At 46.0% G+C, this 17,034-nt stretch overlaps 2 protein-coding genes across 5 annotated transcripts in view; one reads left to right on the forward strand and one right to left on the reverse strand.

Annotated features, from left to right (window-relative positions):
• Positions 1-1,609, reverse strand: part of LOC111157093 (OFD1, centriole and centriolar satellite protein) — a 48,482-nt gene extending 46,873 nt beyond the window's left edge. For 2 of the 3 annotated variants that reach the window (XM_022518325.1, XM_022518327.1), the window contains exon 1: positions 1,064-1,376. In XM_022518325.1, coding sequence (XP_022374033.1) covers positions 1,064-1,156 — 93 coding nt within the window. In that variant the 5' untranslated portion in view covers positions 1,157-1,376. Of the gene's footprint in view, positions 1-1,063; positions 1,377-1,577 lie in introns of those variants that run through there. The other variant, XM_022518326.1, reaches the window with a different exon arrangement.
• A 286-nt stretch (positions 1,610-1,895) lies between these two features.
• LOC111157178 (trafficking protein particle complex 2) lies at positions 1,896-14,330 on the forward strand. 2 transcript variants are annotated; one of them, XM_022518459.1, is made up of 6 exons: positions 1,896-1,953; positions 2,468-2,607; positions 8,242-8,353; positions 11,166-11,310; positions 11,764-11,849; positions 13,273-14,330. In XM_022518459.1, exons 3-6 carry the CDS (start codon positions 8,261-8,263, stop codon positions 13,369-13,371), a joined length of 423 nt encoding a protein of 140 aa, XP_022374167.1. In that variant the 5' UTR covers positions 1,896-1,953; positions 2,468-2,607; positions 8,242-8,260; the 3' UTR covers positions 13,372-14,330. The 2 variants fall into 2 exon arrangements, with proteins under 2 accessions (XP_022374167.1, XP_022374166.1); XM_022518458.1 differs by lacking the exon at positions 2,468-2,607 and having other exon boundaries at positions 1,899-1,953.
• The last annotated feature ends 2,704 nt before the right edge of the window (positions 14,331-17,034 follow it).

The raw sequence follows: 17,034 nt of genomic DNA on the forward strand, positions 1-17,034 counted from the left end.
TGGCTCAGTGAGTTAAAGCCTCTGCCTTCTGCTCAGGTCACGATCCCAGGGTCCTGGGATCAAACCCTGAGTTGGGCTCTCTGCTCAGCGGGGAGCCTGCTTCCTCCTCTCTGCCTGCCTCTCTGCCTACTCTCTCTGTCAAATAAATAAAATCTTAAAAAAAAAAAAAAAAAGACACTTATGTCAATTAGTAGCTGTATTAGCGATGATGTTTCTCCATGTTTTTCTCTATTTTTCAGATTAATCTCAAGATTTAAGTTACCAAGACAATGGGAAAGAGAAAAAATTTTTTAAAAGCTCACTTTTTCTTCAACACTTTCTTTTAAAGAGAAGGAGCAGGGTAGGGGCAGAGGGAGGGGGAAAGAATCTTAAGTAGGCCCCATCCCCAGCACAGAGCTGGTTATGGGCTGAGCCCACAACCCTGATCATGACCGGAGCTGAAACTAAGAGCTGGAGGCTCAACTGACTGAGCCACCCAGGTGCCCCCTTAATTTGACATTTCAAATACAAAATATACTTTTGAAATGTATACAGTAATAAAAACATTTGAGCTAATCCTACTCTTTGCTGTTCATGTATGTACTAGTATCTGCTGCCCAAATATTTATACATTTCAATATATTTTAAGCAAGAGCATTCCCCAAATTATTCTCCCGTAAATCGTTCACCTCCTGTTTTCCATATGGTGTCTCTTTCCTTCATTCAAAAGTGAGTACGGTTACTAAACCAATTATTAATTCAGGACTTGCAAACCAGATTTATAAACCAAGTCCAACTTTACTAGAATGTGTTCAGTTTACAAAGCTACCCACTACCACCTTAATATCAGTCCAATAAACCCATGATTTGAATATGCTCTTTTAAGACCACTCAAACTCGAAACCATTTTTAAGACTTCCGTATTCCGTTACAAAGAGTTACAAAGGAACATAAAAATGTAACTTAGCAATACAAATTATGGCTTACTTTTTTAAAAGCCAAGACTTGAATGTGTTTAAATCTGGACTGCGTGTTACAGGTTAACTTGTAAAAGTTATGTAAAAGACATGGCTAAAACGGATACCTTGAGCGTGTCCAGTATACCCCGATCCTTAAACGTCTGGTAAAGCTTTTTTCGCAGTTCATCTTGACTCAACACGTCAGATTCGGGGCGCATAGTGAACTGGAAGAAAAAAATGGTTACGGGTTACCCGGCGGGCTGATGGACCATGAATTTTTGAAAACAGACCAGTGGCCTCCCGGGAAACCCTAAGAGGCTGAGCAGGGGAAAAGCTACAGAGAAAACAAACAAACAGGTTACGTTTCCACCGGTCCCTGGGGAGCAGCCAGTGTATCTACCCGAGCCGTTAGCTGCCAGCTTCCCCTGCCCCCGACCGTGGCCCCCCCCCCCCCCCCCCCCCCCCCCCCCCCCCCCCCCCCCCCCCCGTCCTGCCTTGGCCCGAGTTAACACCCCGCCCGAGCTGCAGGCTCAGGAGGAGTCCCGGCGTTCAGAGCTCGGTCTCTGCCTGGGGCCAGTCGGGAAGAACAGGGGAGCTGAACACTTTGTTTCTCGCTCTGAACTAGGAACTCCAACCAACCGACTCGCACTTCCGTTCTCACTGGTTCTGACGGGTAGGCGGGGTCGTGGTCCACACGCGACTTTCCCACGCGGCTGGAGGGCGAGGACCGGTAGTGAGGCAACAAGAGAAAACCGGGTACCAACCGGAATTCGCTGGGCTCCGCGTTGAGCCCGCCTTCCCCCGAGGCCCGCCAAACGGAAGCGCCCTTGTTGGGAGTACTACGGCGCACGCGCTGGGTTACACGGCCCTCTGGCCGGAAGCTCCTCCCACCTCTCGCGAGATCGCAACCGCGGACTCTCGCGAGGTTTGCTCGGGGAGTTCTGACAGAGGCTGCCAAGCGCGGGTCTGCTGAGGGAAGTGACTGGCTGTTTCCGTTGGCGGCATCTCCCCGCAGGTAGGAGATGGGGTGAGTAGGGGGCGGGAGGTCCAGGGGACGTTCCGGGTCCCGCGTGACGCGGGTTTTGGCCCGGTATCTCCAGCCCGCCCGGGGACAACCGGATCGGACCTGGCCAGTCCCCGTTCGGTCACATCCCAGGCGACTGGGCCGACGCACATCGCGTTTTAGCCCGCAAGTGTCGATCAGCTCGGGGCCTTTTCTTCATTTTGCCTTTCACTGGGACATTCAGCTAATTCAGGGTTTTTTAAACGGCCGTACTGTTGTCATTTGGAGCTGGAAAATTTGTGGGCCCTGTCCGTTGAGGGGCGGGGATAGTCCTCTCACAGGCAGCCTGATAGCTTGTAACAAAGTGCTTGGTAACATTGTCTCGAGTAAGTTTCCAGGTAACCTCAAAGGAGCAGCCCTAAGCTTGTCCTCTGGGCAGTTTGGGATAAATCTGTCACCCAGAGTTTAAAGACTTGGTACACACGTAGGTACTGCCCTTCGATCTCAGCCATCTTTCCTGCTACAGATCTTCCTTGTCCCGGTCGTTATCAGCACCAGGTCCTGGCAGTCACTACTGGCTAATTAGAAGTGGCTCACCAGCGATAACCCATTTGCCATCCCTCACCATATCCCTTTTCCTTTGGACCACATTCATTATATTTGAAGGTAAGATCCTGCTGTATCTCACTCCCAACCCCCAGAAAGGCCTTCCCATTTAAACATTCTCTGGTCCTTCAGTAGCTCCTTTCCAGAGCATTTCTTACCACACACAGTTCAGAGTTATTGATCCTTTTAAAATGAGATTGCCAGAGATGCGTATGTTCCCTGGAGGTGTAATTAGTTAAAAGGACATGATCTTAGTACAGCCTCAAATTGGCATTAGCTTTTTGGGTTACTGTATCAGACTACTGCCCTTTACTGAGCTTGCATTAAATGTAAACTTTTGGGTCCCTGTAGATGAACTGCTCTTAACCTAGGTTTCTCTATTGTACAGTTTGGGTCCCCCCCCCCCCGGTTTTTAACCTTTTTTGTGTGTGTTCTTAAATTCTGTCTTGTTCATTTCACTTAAATTCTCTTAACCTGGAGGGACTGTTGAACCTTTAGTGTTGCCTTCCAGTTTATTAGCTACCCAAGCGTGTTATCCTTCAATGTGATAAATTATCCCTCACTTAAGCATTCAAAATGTTGAGCTGAACTAGGTTAATGTCACATGATGGTTCCCTGTCAACCGACTTGTACAACTTTTAAGTTCTTTGGGCACTGACATTCAAGTCTGGTAGGAGTGGTCCCTCACTCAACAAATAAAACGAGTGCTGCTGCACCCCCGTCCCCTTGTAGTACCACGGACTTCTCGGAGCCACAGATCTCCAGTTTGTTCTCAGGTAGATACCACGTTACTTCATACAAATGATTTGCCATCCCCTGGATTTCTCTTCTAAAACAGAAAGTCTAGCCATTCAGCTTTCTGTCAAACAGTTGTATAAAGCAGCAAAACAAAGGGGGGGGACGGGGAATGATTGTTGTATAAAACAGAAAGTCTAAGTTTGGCAGGGCTTGTTCTCATATAACCAGTACTTTGACTAACCACTTGATTTTTGTCTGGGGATTCACATTAATGAAGTTAATGTAAATTAAAAGCTCCTAGCCTGTGTTCTGACCGGAGACAGGTATTTCATACGTGTTTCTCTTGGTGTTTTAATCTATTCCAAAAGTACTCAGTTACAGAAGATAAACCTTTGTTTCTGAAAACAAAGATAGGTAACTAACACTTAAGTAACACCTATCTGAGGTGGTTTGACGGTTTTGTTCCTGAGATTTCCCATGTCCCTGATGAGTATACAGCCACTTTTGTTAGTCAAAGATGTAAGATTTGCTAAGACTTGAAGATCTGTATTTATTGAGGTCTTTTTTTTTTTTAATATACCTGTCTTGAGGTTCCTAGCCCACCTTTTTGTCACACTTGCTATTAGAAAATCATGCTCTTTGAGGGAGCGCCTGGGTGGCTCAGTGGGTTAGGCCTCTGCCTTCGGCTCAGGTCATGACCTCAGTGTCTTGGGATCGAGCCCCACATCAGGTTCTCTGCTCAGCCAGGAGCCTGCTCCCCCCCGGCCTCTCTGGCTACTTGTGATCTCTCTCTCTCTCTCTCTCTCTGTCAAATAAGTAAAAAGAAAAAAAAAAAAAAAGGAAAATCATGCTCTTTGAGAAAACTGAAGTTCAGCAGATCTGCATCCTATGCACCAGGTGACTTTTCTCCCGTTCTTCCTGATTGTAGTCTAAGAAGGCTTTTGTTTTTAACTTATTTCACACATTTCCATTCATTTTGCGCTTCACAGCCCCTCTCATGCCCACCTCACAGATACGTGATTATTTTTTTGTGTTCATTACTAGTTAGTGCCCTGTTTCTTATATCATGTACACGCCCTCTTCCAGTTCAAGGTAGTTCAGAGCTTCTGGATCACCACATTGATTTTAGTTGTCACTCCCTCTCAAACAGCTCAGATCACCTAGCCATCGGGGACAGCTACTGTTTTCATCCCAGGTGAGAGTCCTTGAGTCAACAACTCCCATCATTGGTTATGGGAGGTTCTTCACAAGTGTGGAAACTTCAACTTCTCACAAAGGTGCTGTTAATCATTTGATCACAGACCTCCCCAGTCAGGCCCCTGAGACCCTGAAGGCCTCAGCACTAGAACCTTCAGAAGGTTCTTTTCAGTGTTGAGGCCAGGTAATCCCAGCATGCCTCTCATTCCTGTGTTCCGGCTTCACCTGACACTGCCCCAGCTACTGCCCCCCTCCTCGCGGTTCCATTCCCCAAGTGTGTCGCGCTTACTCTGTACCGGGCTCTGTGGTAAGCATTAGGGAGGCATGCTGAGCAAGAAAACCACTTAGATTACCCTCAGGTTTCCCCAGGTAGCTTCCCCCTGATGCACCACTGTCCCCCGCTTCCTTCCCCTCCCTCCGACCTTCTACAGTGCTTTGAAACACTTGTCCTGGGGTAAGTGAACTCCTTTTTTTCCTCAGTCTCCCTACAGAATGCACCTGCTTTCTGTGAGCACTTCAAATATGTCTTTTTCCCCTCATTCCTGCAGCGATCTCCGCTCTGACGTGTGTGCTGTCTACTGCTATAACAAAGTTGAGTGGCTTAAACAGCACAAATATGTTACCTTACGTGTGGCACAGACGTCCGCCGCGGGTCTCACTGGGCGTGTTCCCTTCCGGAGGTTATCGGGAAGAATCAGTTTCTTTGTGCTCTCCAACTTCTGGAGGCCGCTCGCCTGCCGGCCCTTTCTTCCCTCTTCAACGCTGGCAACATAGCATCTCTGCGACACCCCTTACACCCTCTGCTATTGCGCTTCCTTCTGAACTTTTGGGCCGCTCTCTCCCACTTTTAAAGACCTTTGTGGTTATACTGGGCCCACCTGGCTAGTCCGGGCTGCTCTCCCTGCCCTAAGGTCAGCTGGCGAACCACCTCAGTTCCACCTGCAGCTTTACTGCCCCTCGGCCGGGAAACGAACATTCACAGGTTTTCCGGGTCAGGATGTGGTCAGGGCGGGGCGTGCGGTTCTGGCACCACCACATGCTCAGAATGGACGTGCTCATTTCATCCCTCTTTTTTTCCTTATTTCCTTTCCTGGTGAATAGACTCATCTTGATACTCTGCTTGATCACCTCAGTCAGGCATTTGGAAACATCCTTGATTCTTCCCTCTTACTCAGTTCCCCAGTTTAATCCATTGCCAAGTTCTATGTAGCCATCTCCTCCCCCCCTGGAGACTTCGTCTTCTTAGGAGAGGGGTGAAGGGCCCCTACTTTAGGTGGTGGGGAAATGGAGCAGACACCGGCAGCTGCTTCACTTGTACTAAGTAACACTTTGTGGATGGAGGAAAGCAGTTGCTTCTTTTGTATCACAGACTGGAGTACTAAGTAACACTTGCTTCCTGGATGGAGGGAAAGTAGACTTGGCAGAACTTAAAACATTTCAAATCATTGTTACAGAGCCAATACAGAGGCCACCGTCCAATACAGTAGCAACTGACCGCATGTGGCTTTTTAACCAAAGTGAAAAACTCAGTTCTGCGGACACAATAGCCACTGGTGGCTACCACACCGGACAGCGCGGATACAGAACGTCTCCCTCCCCGTGGAAAATTGAGTGTATCAGACAGCACAGAATTCTAAAGTGTGTCTCATCTTTGCCTACCACCTTGGCATAATAAACCTCAAATACTAAGTGATGTAGACATTGCCTTCCGAGACAATGTGGTTGTAGTCTCCCAAGATTTCCATTTTTTCCATTTCACCTTCCAGTTCTGCCTGTAGAGTCGAACAGTCGCATTACTCGTTCAGCTGCTATGAAATCAAATTATTGGCAGTTCAAGTCCTGTCCAGCTGTAGAGTCTATGACCTGATCTTTATGTGGTGTTTCCTCGGTTCCCTTTCTGTTTATCGTCACCCTGTACTGACACTACGCAGGCGTGGGGATGAGGGTTTCCTTCCTCAGATGTGTATTGTTTTCTGCTGCTGCTTCAATGTTTGCGGCAGAAAGGAAGCCCTTCCCTTGGCAAGCTCCAGCTGCAAAGCTCCTATTCCAATTCGGACATCATTGTCGACTTTGTTCAGATTGAAAGTTCTCATCCCTTTGCCTCTTGACAATTTCTTTCAATCTCGAGAACTGTTGCTAATTCTGCTAGCTTTGCAGAGCTTTCACTTCATTCCTGCCTGTCTTGTTACCCAGTTTCACTATTGGGGCCTTTCCCCCCATCTTTCCCCTAAGACACTTGCTGTAAAGGATCAGATGGTCTCCGTTGCAGTTGCTCAATCCGTCATTTTGTCGTTGGGCAAAGGCCGCCTTCAGCAACAATAAAAGGATGGACAAGGCCAGATTTGGCCTGCAGGATACAGTGTCCCAACACCTGGCCCGAGTGACATTCTAAATCCCCTTTACCTCATCATGCCAAAAGAACGTCTTATTTGCCTCTTCTTCCAGTCATGGGCCTTCCGATTCCAGAGTTCAAAGTGCCAGTTGTGCCTTGATTTCCTTAACAACGGAGGTTGTATACATTAGGAAAACATTTCAGGTTTTCTCTTGTTCAGTGTGATTCAGCAGTGAGGCTTGATGAGCCCTGGGCTCTGACACACCTCACCGTACCTGCCCTGAGACGGTGTCCTCTCGGTTAGCCAGGTGGCTGCCCCACGTGGAGGCCTTAAGGGTCAGCACGTCTCCACGTGCGTATGCTCCTCTGTGTCGTTCCAGAGAGCCAGATATCGTGCCTAGTGCTTCACATGCATTACGCTGTATAATCCTCAAGGTCACTGTAAGGGATCCTGATGGTTGCCTCTGTCTCATCGGGGAGGAAACTGGCATTGGGAGTTTAAGGACTGTGCCTGTGGTCATGTTTCCAGTAAGTGGCATAGGTAGACCCGAACCTAGCTTTGTCTGATTCCAAAGACCCTGTGCTAGAAGTACATAAATACGTACATAAATCCTTCCACCCGTCTGTCTATTCATCCAGATTTTGATTGTGCTAAAAGCCACAGAGTCCCTGATTCCCCCCCGCAACCAACCCCACCCCCAACACTTTCTCTTCATTCCCTTAGCAAACCTATAAACACCAGTTCTAAGATTTCTTAACACCTCAAGTGTCTTTCTTTTTGGATTATGGTTTCTTTCATCTTTTCTAGAATACAAAATTGTATCTTCCTTTCTTTTTTTTTTTTTTTTTTTCTCTTTTAGTTATCCCTATATCCAATATGCGGCTTGAACTCACAACCCCGACATCAAGAGTTGCACACACACCACCGACCAAGCCAGCCGGGCATCCCATGTCTTCCCTTCTTATGAATGCTGTTTGAGGAGGCATATCATAGGCTCTTGCATTTGCAGAGACTTAGAATTATAGCATACATTGTTCAGGTAGAAAGAAGACAAAATCCGCCCCTTTTATCAACTTCTCCCAGTGTTAGTGCTAGTAATGCTAACTGGTCCCATCCAGGTTTGTTCCAGCTTGCTCTGAATGTTCTTTTGGGGTCATGAGAATGTTGTTTTTACGATTTTGTATTAGAAGTCTTCTAGTTTCCCTGTGAAAATAAGGTACTGGATTCTATAGGACATATCACAGACCTAATTTGTATAGTCCCAAAGCCATTTGTCTATGACGATATACTGGAAAAGGTGACAGGCTTTGTGGTCTCCTCTTCTACAATGTCAGGTTTAAGTAAAAAATTGAATTCTAGACTTCTTGTTAACCATTTTTCATTTTCAGTATGGAGTACTGAAAACATGTTATTTTCATTTAACTAGGAGCTATATATTGAAGACAATGTCTGGAAGCTTCTACTTTGTAATTGTGGGCCACCATGATAATCCGGTTTTTGAAATGGAATTTTTGCCAGCTGGAAAAGCAGAATCCAAAGTGCGTATGAAACCTTAAAAAATTCTGTAAGAATTGTTATGTTGTTGTAATGATATTGGTGTGGCACAATTTGATAGCTGGGAGAGACCTGGACAGATGAGGTAACTGGAATCCACCACAATTAAATGAGGCTTGCCCTGCAGTCCCACAGGTTGAAAGAAGCCAGCCAGGGAACAGTCTCCGAGTGGTTGACTCATCCTTTGATTCACCACACACTTGGCAAATACTAACTAGCAGGATGCTCTGGGTCTCTTCTCTGATATGTAGTTCACTGTGTCACCCGTTCTGAAAAGCTGCTCCCTGAGCACATAGGAACATAGTCCACCTGTTGTGGGACCGGAAGAACAGTTGTTACTGACTGGAAATGCCATGAGAGCCCATTCTATCCAGGGGAATTAATTACACTTCTCCTCAGGACATACGGAGTAGGGCCATCTACACCTGGGAGGGCTAAGAGACCCTTGCTTCCATGCCCCGCTGGCCCTGAGACTCCAGCAGTTTCCAGTGCCCTTCTGCCCCCGCTGCTAGCTGGGTTGAGCCCGCATGCCATTCTCCCCAGTGACACCACCCAACTTCCTTGTTGCCAGTAATGGTTCCAGAAAAACAAGCTCGGTTCAAGAACATGCCATTCATGGGGCGCCTGGGTGGCTCAGTGGGTTAAAGCCTCTGCCTTTGGCTCGGGTCATGGTCCCAGGGTCCTGGGATCGAGCCCCACATCGGGCTCTCTGCTCGGCGGGGAGCCTGCCTCCTCCTCTCTCTCTCTGCCTGCATCTCTGCCTACTTGTGATCTCTGTCAAATGAATAAATAAAATCTTTAAAAAAAAAAAAAAAAAGAACATGCCATTCAGAGTAAACATGTAGAATCTTGAGATGAGGATACCTGGGGCCCTTCCATCTTTCTGCACTGCTCCATATTGCTCGTAAAAAGTTGGGCTGTGTTTCTCCCAACTCCAAAATAAGCTTTCGTGTCCCTTAAGAATTGATTTTTGAAATTAACTGTAATGCATCCAGTGTGTGATGCTTTTCAACTATTTAAATCTTGCCACAAAAATAAGATAGAAATGTGGTAAAGGTATTCTCTGTCAGGTGGCTGTTGCTACATTATGGTCCCACATTCCCGTGAGCACCGCGCTTATTAGAACTTGCTACTGAGGCATCTCTGTAGTAGCGGCTGCTTTGTGGTACAGGGCTACTTACATAGTTTCTGTGGACTTGTGGGAGGCAAAGCTGTGCCTGTAGAAACACTCTGTGGCATGACTTGCCCTTAGTTCCTTCTCCTGCTACCACTCACCTTAAAGCATTTCTACATTTTTCTTCTAATTGATGATCCCATGGAAAACACTGCTGTAAGCCAGATACAAAACACATCGATTTCTCTAGGGACGAAATTAGCTTCGTCATGGTGATGTGAGTGGAGTAAACATGCCTGAGCTGTGCAGGGGATTCCAAGCAACTGGCAGCCTTCCTCCAGCCCCGTCCCAGGAACAGCCTCCGCAGCAGGGAGGTCCTATGACGTTGCCTTTCCCAGGGCTGGCATAACAGAGCCCCACAAACCGGGCAGTTTAGAGTAAAAGCAGCTCATTGTCTCACGGCCTGGAGGCCAGATATCCAAGCACAATGCGTCTAGGCAGGGCCAGGCCCCCTGTGAGACTGCCAGGGGGAGATCTGTTCCAGGCCTCTCTCTTAGCTTCTGGTAGTTCCTTGGCTTGTGGCCACAGAACCCCAGTCTTCACATGGCATTCTTGCTGTGTGTCCGTCCCCACATGCCCTTCTTTCATAACTATGCCAGTGACGCTGGATTAGGGCCATCCCACTCTAGCACGCTAACGACAGCTGCAGTGACCCTCTCTCTAAAGAAGGCCACGTTCTGAGGACTTCAACAGAAGAATTTAGCTCAACCCGTTAATGGAAGTCTTCATGAAAAGTTTATTTTGAAATAAAGAATTCCACAGGGGTAAGACTCCCAGGTTGTGAATTCCCTCTCCACATTATGGGGGACTGTCCCACCTCCAGTTAAGCCCACGAAAAGGACACTCAGCTCTGACAGGACTGTCTCCTGATGTTGAGACCGGTGACTACTCACAGGTGGGGCTGAGCATGGCCTTCTGCCACTCCCAGGTCCCCCTGTCACCTAAGCTCCATTCACCTGAAAGAGGCCAACGCCAAGCCTGTTAAGAGTGCCACCTCCTCAGCCGTCTCCACTCACCAAGTGTCACCGTGTCCCAAGGCCTTCCCTGCCCTTTTTCCCTGCTGACCCTGAGACCCATGCCGATGTCACTTCTGTGTAGCTCTCCTTCGCCACCTCCTTAGCTCTCCAGCCTACCACCACCTGTCCGCTAGCCAGAGCCACTTACGTATTTTTTCATAAATATGTATTATTTATTTAATAAATTATTATTCATAAATATGTATTTTTTTCAAAAAATAAATTTTTTCCTCTAAAAAGATATGAGGGTGTTTAAAGCAGAATCTCTATTTTTAACCTACTGTACTTCACACACCGAAATACCAAATTTCGTAACTTCCTTCTTGCAAAATTAAAAAAAATAATCTATATTGTTTCTTGAACACCAACATTTCATTTATTAAGTGGCTGTTTCTATTTGTTGAGTCTTAGATAGCAAATAGAAAAGAATATGATGTGAAAACACTTAAGATCTTTTCTAAGTCCCATGACAGTAATAAATGAAGTAGCAGCAGAAGATGCCCCCTACCCCCAAGAAGACTATGTATAGAATTTCCAGAATGAAATGTTGGTGTTCTCGATGCTGTCTGGAAATGTTAATCTGGTGCTACTCACGTTGTCATCTAGGACGATCATCGTCATCTGAACCAGTTCATAGCTCATGCTGCTCTTGACCTCGTAGACGAGAATATGTGGCTGTCCAACAACATGTACTTGAAAACTGTGGACAAGTTCAATGAGTGGTTTGTTTCGGCATTTGTTACTGCAGGTCATATCCTTATCTTTTACAAAAAGATCTCTAACTAAAGGTTGGGTAACAGACTAGAACAACATGGGACATGGATGCCAGACTGTGAGTCTGTGGACTTCAAGTGTCAGGTTAAAAACTGCCATTTATGGGGCTACTGTTATTTGGAGTGGGGAAGCATTTGTTTAATATTTTTGTTTAACAGATAATTTTGTTTAACAGATACTTTTAGAACCAAGTCTCAAATAAAGCTGTGGTTAAGCTGAACCATTAGGTTGATTTTACTTCATTCTGTAGTGACTTTCTAACTTAGAAAGATTGTGTCCTCTGATAAAAGTTACCTTACTTCAAATGCAGTTCACACATTTGGCTTTTCCATCACGAAATACAAGGCATTTGACTCATTTGAAGGATATCGTATCACCTGACAACTTTTCATTTTTCATTTCTATTAAGATTATACCTTAATTCTTTCACATATGAGATTTATTATGCTCCATGACATAAGGCAAGAAGATGGAATAAAGAATTTCTTCACTGATGTCTATGATTTATACATAAAGGTATGGTATGCTCCCTAACTTTTTAAATTTGATTATAAAAAGGGATTCCAACAGGAAACTGGCCTGTGGCGGTAACTCCCCTGTACTGTGGTTTTCATCTCAGACTAGTCCCCGCTCCCCCCAGTCAGAATGACCCCTGGAAGCTCCCTCACAGGCAAGACTTCACCACCAGGCTAACATGTATTTAGGACAGAACTCATGGTAGTTGTTTTTAAACTGGTTTCAGTTTCCCCCCTTTGGCACATATAGTTGATTTTATTAGGGAACCCTAAAAAGAGAAGGAAGCAGGGTACAAAAAGGAAATTGCTTCATAATTTTAATCTAAAATGTTCTCCATCTACTTTACAAGTAAGTTACACAGTAATGATTATAGGTCATAAACGGTCAGGAAGTTTACCAAATAGTCCTTCAAGGGTAATGGTGCCACTCACATTTCTGAATATTTAGAAAAAATAAAATAGTAGTAGGATGTCTGTAGTTAAACTGCAGGGCTAACAGTCTGCTCCTATTTTTTTTTTTTTTTTATTTGACAGATCACAAGCAGGCAGAGAGGCAGGCAGAGAGAGAGGAGGAAGCAGGCTCCCCTAGAGAGCAGAGAGCCCGATGCGGGGCTCGATCCCAGGACTCTGAGATCATGACCCGAGCCGAAGGCAGCGGCTTAACCCACTGAGCCACCCAGGCGCCCCCAGTCTGCTCCTATTAATTTTAAATGGTCTATATTTAGACAAGATTTTTTGCATATCAGCACAGTTAATATTCCTGGTCAGATTTAGCAAATAAAAATATTTAGCTCTTAAAAAGATAAGACAACATCAAGTAGATTAAGGTATAAAAACTATTTAACGCCTTTGCCTAATTAGTGATTCCATTTGACAGTTTTCTCACATGTATTATGATACACTCATTACACTATTTAAGAACCTGATCATTTAGCCTGTGTTAACGGAGTGTATTCAAAATCTGATTGTTAGAAATTACTATATAAGGGTAATTTAATATAGCAGCAATGTGGTATAACTTTTTTTTAAACTGTGAGCATATGGTGGATTTTTAGTTTTATGCAGCCAAGGGGCCTTATAGATAAACCCATACATTTCTAATTAATATGAGTAGATTAGTATTTCACACAGAGGGTGAATCCTGAAGTTCTTTAGCTTACAGAGGCAACGCTGATCATACCACCATTAGTTTTGCCACAGGCACTTCTCAAAACTGAAACACTAAATCAAAAATCTCCTCAAGGGAGCATTACTATTTAACAACAGAACATTTTTGTTGAAACTTAAAAATGTGGTCTTCAGACTTTTGTTTTAGATGTCTTTGATGATTTAATTTAGAACTTTAAAATAATTTCCTTCTAGAGATCTAGGATTTGTCAGCCTTTGTACTTTGACAAGCTTACTAATACCTTCTTCTTTCCTAGTTTGCAATGAATCCGTTTTATGAACCCAATTCTCCTATTCGATCAAGCGCATTTGACAGAAAAGTCCAGTTTCTTGGGAAGAAACACCTTTTAAGTTGAATGCGGAAAAATCTGGAAATAAACAATACCACTACAATGGGGTATTCTCAGGAATGTGTACGTTGTAAGTAACTTGACTAAATAGCCTGGAAGTTTTACTTGTAGTCTAAATTTATCTAAACCTGATGAAATTCCTTGTATTATTTCAAAACAGTACATTCAGTTTCTTAACGATTATCAACAGATTATCAATATTTGCTTGTGAACAGTGTTATTTATAAACTCTTTATAACCTTGAAAATATCTTTATTCTAAATCTTAAAGATGAGCTTTTGCCTTTACTCATTCAGACAGCTTGATCTTGATGTCACAATTCAGAACTAAATGTCATTGTCCAGATTTTGGTAGACAGATTTAAAAGTTTCTGCCGTAGGGAATGAAGCTGACAGCGTGCGCGTGGGTTTGTATACATCTCTACTGTTACAAAACCGCGCGGGCAGTATACATAGCACTCCACAAGAGGCCAAAGCAAGCAGCTTTTGCGGTGCCAAACACCGCAGGCCTGTCTCTGTCAGAGATTCTGCTATAAATCAAGAATCCATGTTTGTAAAATGGGAGGCTGGGACCAAAGTGACAGGTTATGTTCTTATATTGTCTTTCCCTCCGACAGTAAACTAAAGTAAGCGAACTTGATGACAGTTATAATAGTAAAAAGTTGTAATAATAGTAAAAAGTTTCTATTACATTAACATTTGCATTCTTAGCTTTTTTAGGCTGTGCACCAAGGGGGTGGGGAGTGCTCTGTAACCAGTGGGATCTTACTGTAAACTAGTCAATGTCCATTTAAAAACAAGTTATAACCAGATATTTTCTGTGCTAATTGTGAGCACTTAATTTTTTTCCATCCTGAGTAACTTGAGCAAGTAGTTCTAAGTTTGGTCTCATCCCCTGTGTGAAGTCGCTACCATAATTTTTTACCCTATTTATTTGATTTCTTTAATAAAGATGTTTGTCCAAGATTATGGAAGTTCGGTCAAATTTTCAAAGTGTTGCTTACCCTGCTACCACGACTGTTTTAGTCCTATTCCCCCTAGTGAGAGTCTACAAGCTATTACCTTAACCCATTTTCTAGAACTCAGATGCCCTCAAACTAGGTACCAGAGCTTTGGGAGTGGGAAGATACCCCGCTAGAAATCCAGGAGTGGTTTGAGCCGTGCTCACTGCAGAGACCCCAGTGTGTACTTACCGCATCCCGCCGGCTCTGCCCTCCGTGAACAGACCGCGCGGAGACCAGCAGGAGGTTTCGGGCGCCCTGCAAACCCTGAGCTCGTGAGGGAAGCGGGAACAAGGACCGCAGGCCCCGTGTGAGTACGTCACTGCAGTCCAGCACCGAGCTGTGTGTGTGCAGGAGCGTGAAGCCAGCCCACTGCCACGTGTGGGGGCGGATGGGACGCCAGACGTGAGCTGCACTGGACGAGCACGTGGACCGCGACGGTGCGGGAGAAGCTGCCCCGGGCACACAGACAGCACGGTGTGAGGGGACAGGTGTGAGGGGACGAACCAGGGGCTGGTACTTAAGAAAGCGGAGAAGGCAGCAAAGCTTAGATCTGGTTGTACGGGACGTCACACAGGTTCAGGAACACAAGAGCACGAGCACCCCAGGCATGAGGCCCGCTGAGCACACGTGTGTCAGCACCACGTCAGGGCTATGTTCACACACCCAGAGGGACCCAAAGACGACGCACAGCTCTGATCCTGTCCTCTTCCGTTTCCTAGATGCTTCACCGGTGCCCACGTTTTCCTCGTACGTAGAGGGGGATGGATTTCTGCTCTGCCCACACTATACCCGTGTTCTTTTTTTTTTTTTTAAAGATTTTATTTATTTATTTGACAGAGATCACAAGCAGGCAGAGAGGCAGGCAGAGAGAGAGGAGGAAGCAGGCTCCCTGCTGAGCAGAGAGTCCGATGCGGGGCTCGATCCCAAGACCCTGAGATCATGACCTGAGCCAAAGGCAGTGGCTTAACCCACTGAGCCACCCAGGCGCCCCTATACCCGTGTTCTTTCACGTTTCACTCAGTCAGCCCTTTCTGGTTGCCAGGCCACAGTGGTGGCTTTGCACAACGCACAGACAGTGCGCGGGTCCACTTTTCCAACTCACTGGCCCCAAGCCACGGGTGTCCACGGCGTCATGATACGCAAGGGAAAGCTTACACACGTTTCTACAGAAATGTAAAACTCAAGGCTTTCTCTTTAAGGACGTTTTCACTTCCACTAGGGAATTTTCCCAAGGTGACAGACATCCCCCCGCTGATGGGACTGTACTCTTCCATCTTGCACACTGCGCGCTGTTATTTGCCACGCGGGCTGCAAACGTACGACTGTCCATTCTCCAAGTTCGGTCGTCCGCCTTTTCCGTAGCACTGAACTATCTCGAAGGCTTCACGGGAGTAGAGCACAGAAGCACACGCTGTCACAGAGCTGGTCTGACGCCGTGTGACGAGCACGGGAACTGGACCACTGGGGCCTTCCCTCGCCACACTGAGGGGCACGCAGACCGGTCCTCCCGCTGGCTTCCTGGGGGCTCTGCAGCTCCTTCCACCAACCCCGCAGCCTCCGTCGCCGACTGCTTTCTTCCCCAGCTCCTGTTTTCTCGGTATTTCTCATCTTTCTTTAGGTAACACCAGCCAATCAAAAGACGTTTTTGTTCCTAAAAGACTTCTCACTTCCTAAAAACAAGAGTCAGATCTGCAGCTACCTCTCCCGGCTTGTTGAAGAACTTTCCCCCTCAGGTCGTTGTAGTCTCTTTGAAGGCCGCAGCTCCTGGCAGTTTTGTTCCTCCTCCGTGGTCCCATTTCAGTCCTGTGCTCGGTCAGCCAGCCCCGCTCACTGGATCCCTCTGAGTCACGGTGTTCCACTGCATTACTCTCCTTGCTCGCCAGCCTGTCTTTACACACATGATCTGTTCCCTTGGCCATTTCTTGCTTCCCAGCTCTAGAACTTCTTGAATATTGGCTGAAAAAAAAGTTACTGAAAAGCTACTTGGACGTTGTTTTTTTTTAAGATTTTGTCAGAAAGAGCACAAAGCAGGGGTAACAGCAGGCGGAGAGGGAGAAGCAGGCTTCCCGCTGAGCAGAGAGCCTGATGGGGGACTCTAACCCAGGACCCCGGGATCGTGACCTGAGCCGAAGGCAGACACTGAACTGACTGAGCCACCCAGGTGTCCCTGCTTCTAAATTTTTTAAAAACCTCCAAAGTATTAGTTAAATCTATGTAAGAATCAAAACTACACATTATGTAAATATCTACACACACACATACATAATATGGGCTGAATTGTGTCCCCCCCAAAATACGTATGTTAATAGCCCTAGCCCCTAGTCCCTCAGAATGTGACTCTATTTGGAGACAGAGCCTCTAAAGAGGTGATTAAGTCAAAACAAGCCCACTAATCCAATCTGATTGGTGTCCTTTTGAGAGGAGGAATTTTGGACACAGAGACATGGTGGCATGGGTGGGGGTGGGGGGGCATGCTGCACACAGAGTAAAAGTCATCTGCAGGCCAGAGAGAGAGAGACCTTAGGACAAACTAAACCTACCAACACCTTGATCTTGGACATACAGCCCCCAGAACTGTGAGAAAAATTCCCACTGTTTAAGCCACCCAGTCTGCATTTTGTTATGGCAGCCCTAGCAAACTAATACAGTATCCTTCCCTTACATAC

The sequence above is a fragment of the Enhydra lutris genome, unplaced genomic scaffold (genome assembly GCF_002288905.1).
Source record: "Enhydra lutris kenyoni isolate GAN:26980312 unplaced genomic scaffold, ASM228890v2 scaffoldscaffold52, whole genome shotgun sequence".
NCBI lineage: Eukaryota > Metazoa > Chordata > Mammalia > Carnivora > Mustelidae > Enhydra > Enhydra lutris.

Excerpts from the sequence above, each read along its gene's own strand:
- LOC111157178 (XM_022518459.1), top strand. The coding sequence starts at position 8,261 with ATGTCTGGAAGCTTCTACTTTGTAATTGTGGGCCACCATGATAATCCG. Across the intron at positions 11,311-11,763 it reads GGCATTTGTTACTGCAGGTC|ATATGAGATTTATTATGCTC; the intron begins ATATCCTTATCT and ends TAATTCTTTCAC. Across the intron at positions 11,850-13,272 it reads TCTATGATTTATACATAAAG|TTTGCAATGAATCCGTTTTA; the intron begins GTATGGTATGCT and ends CTTCTTTCCTAG.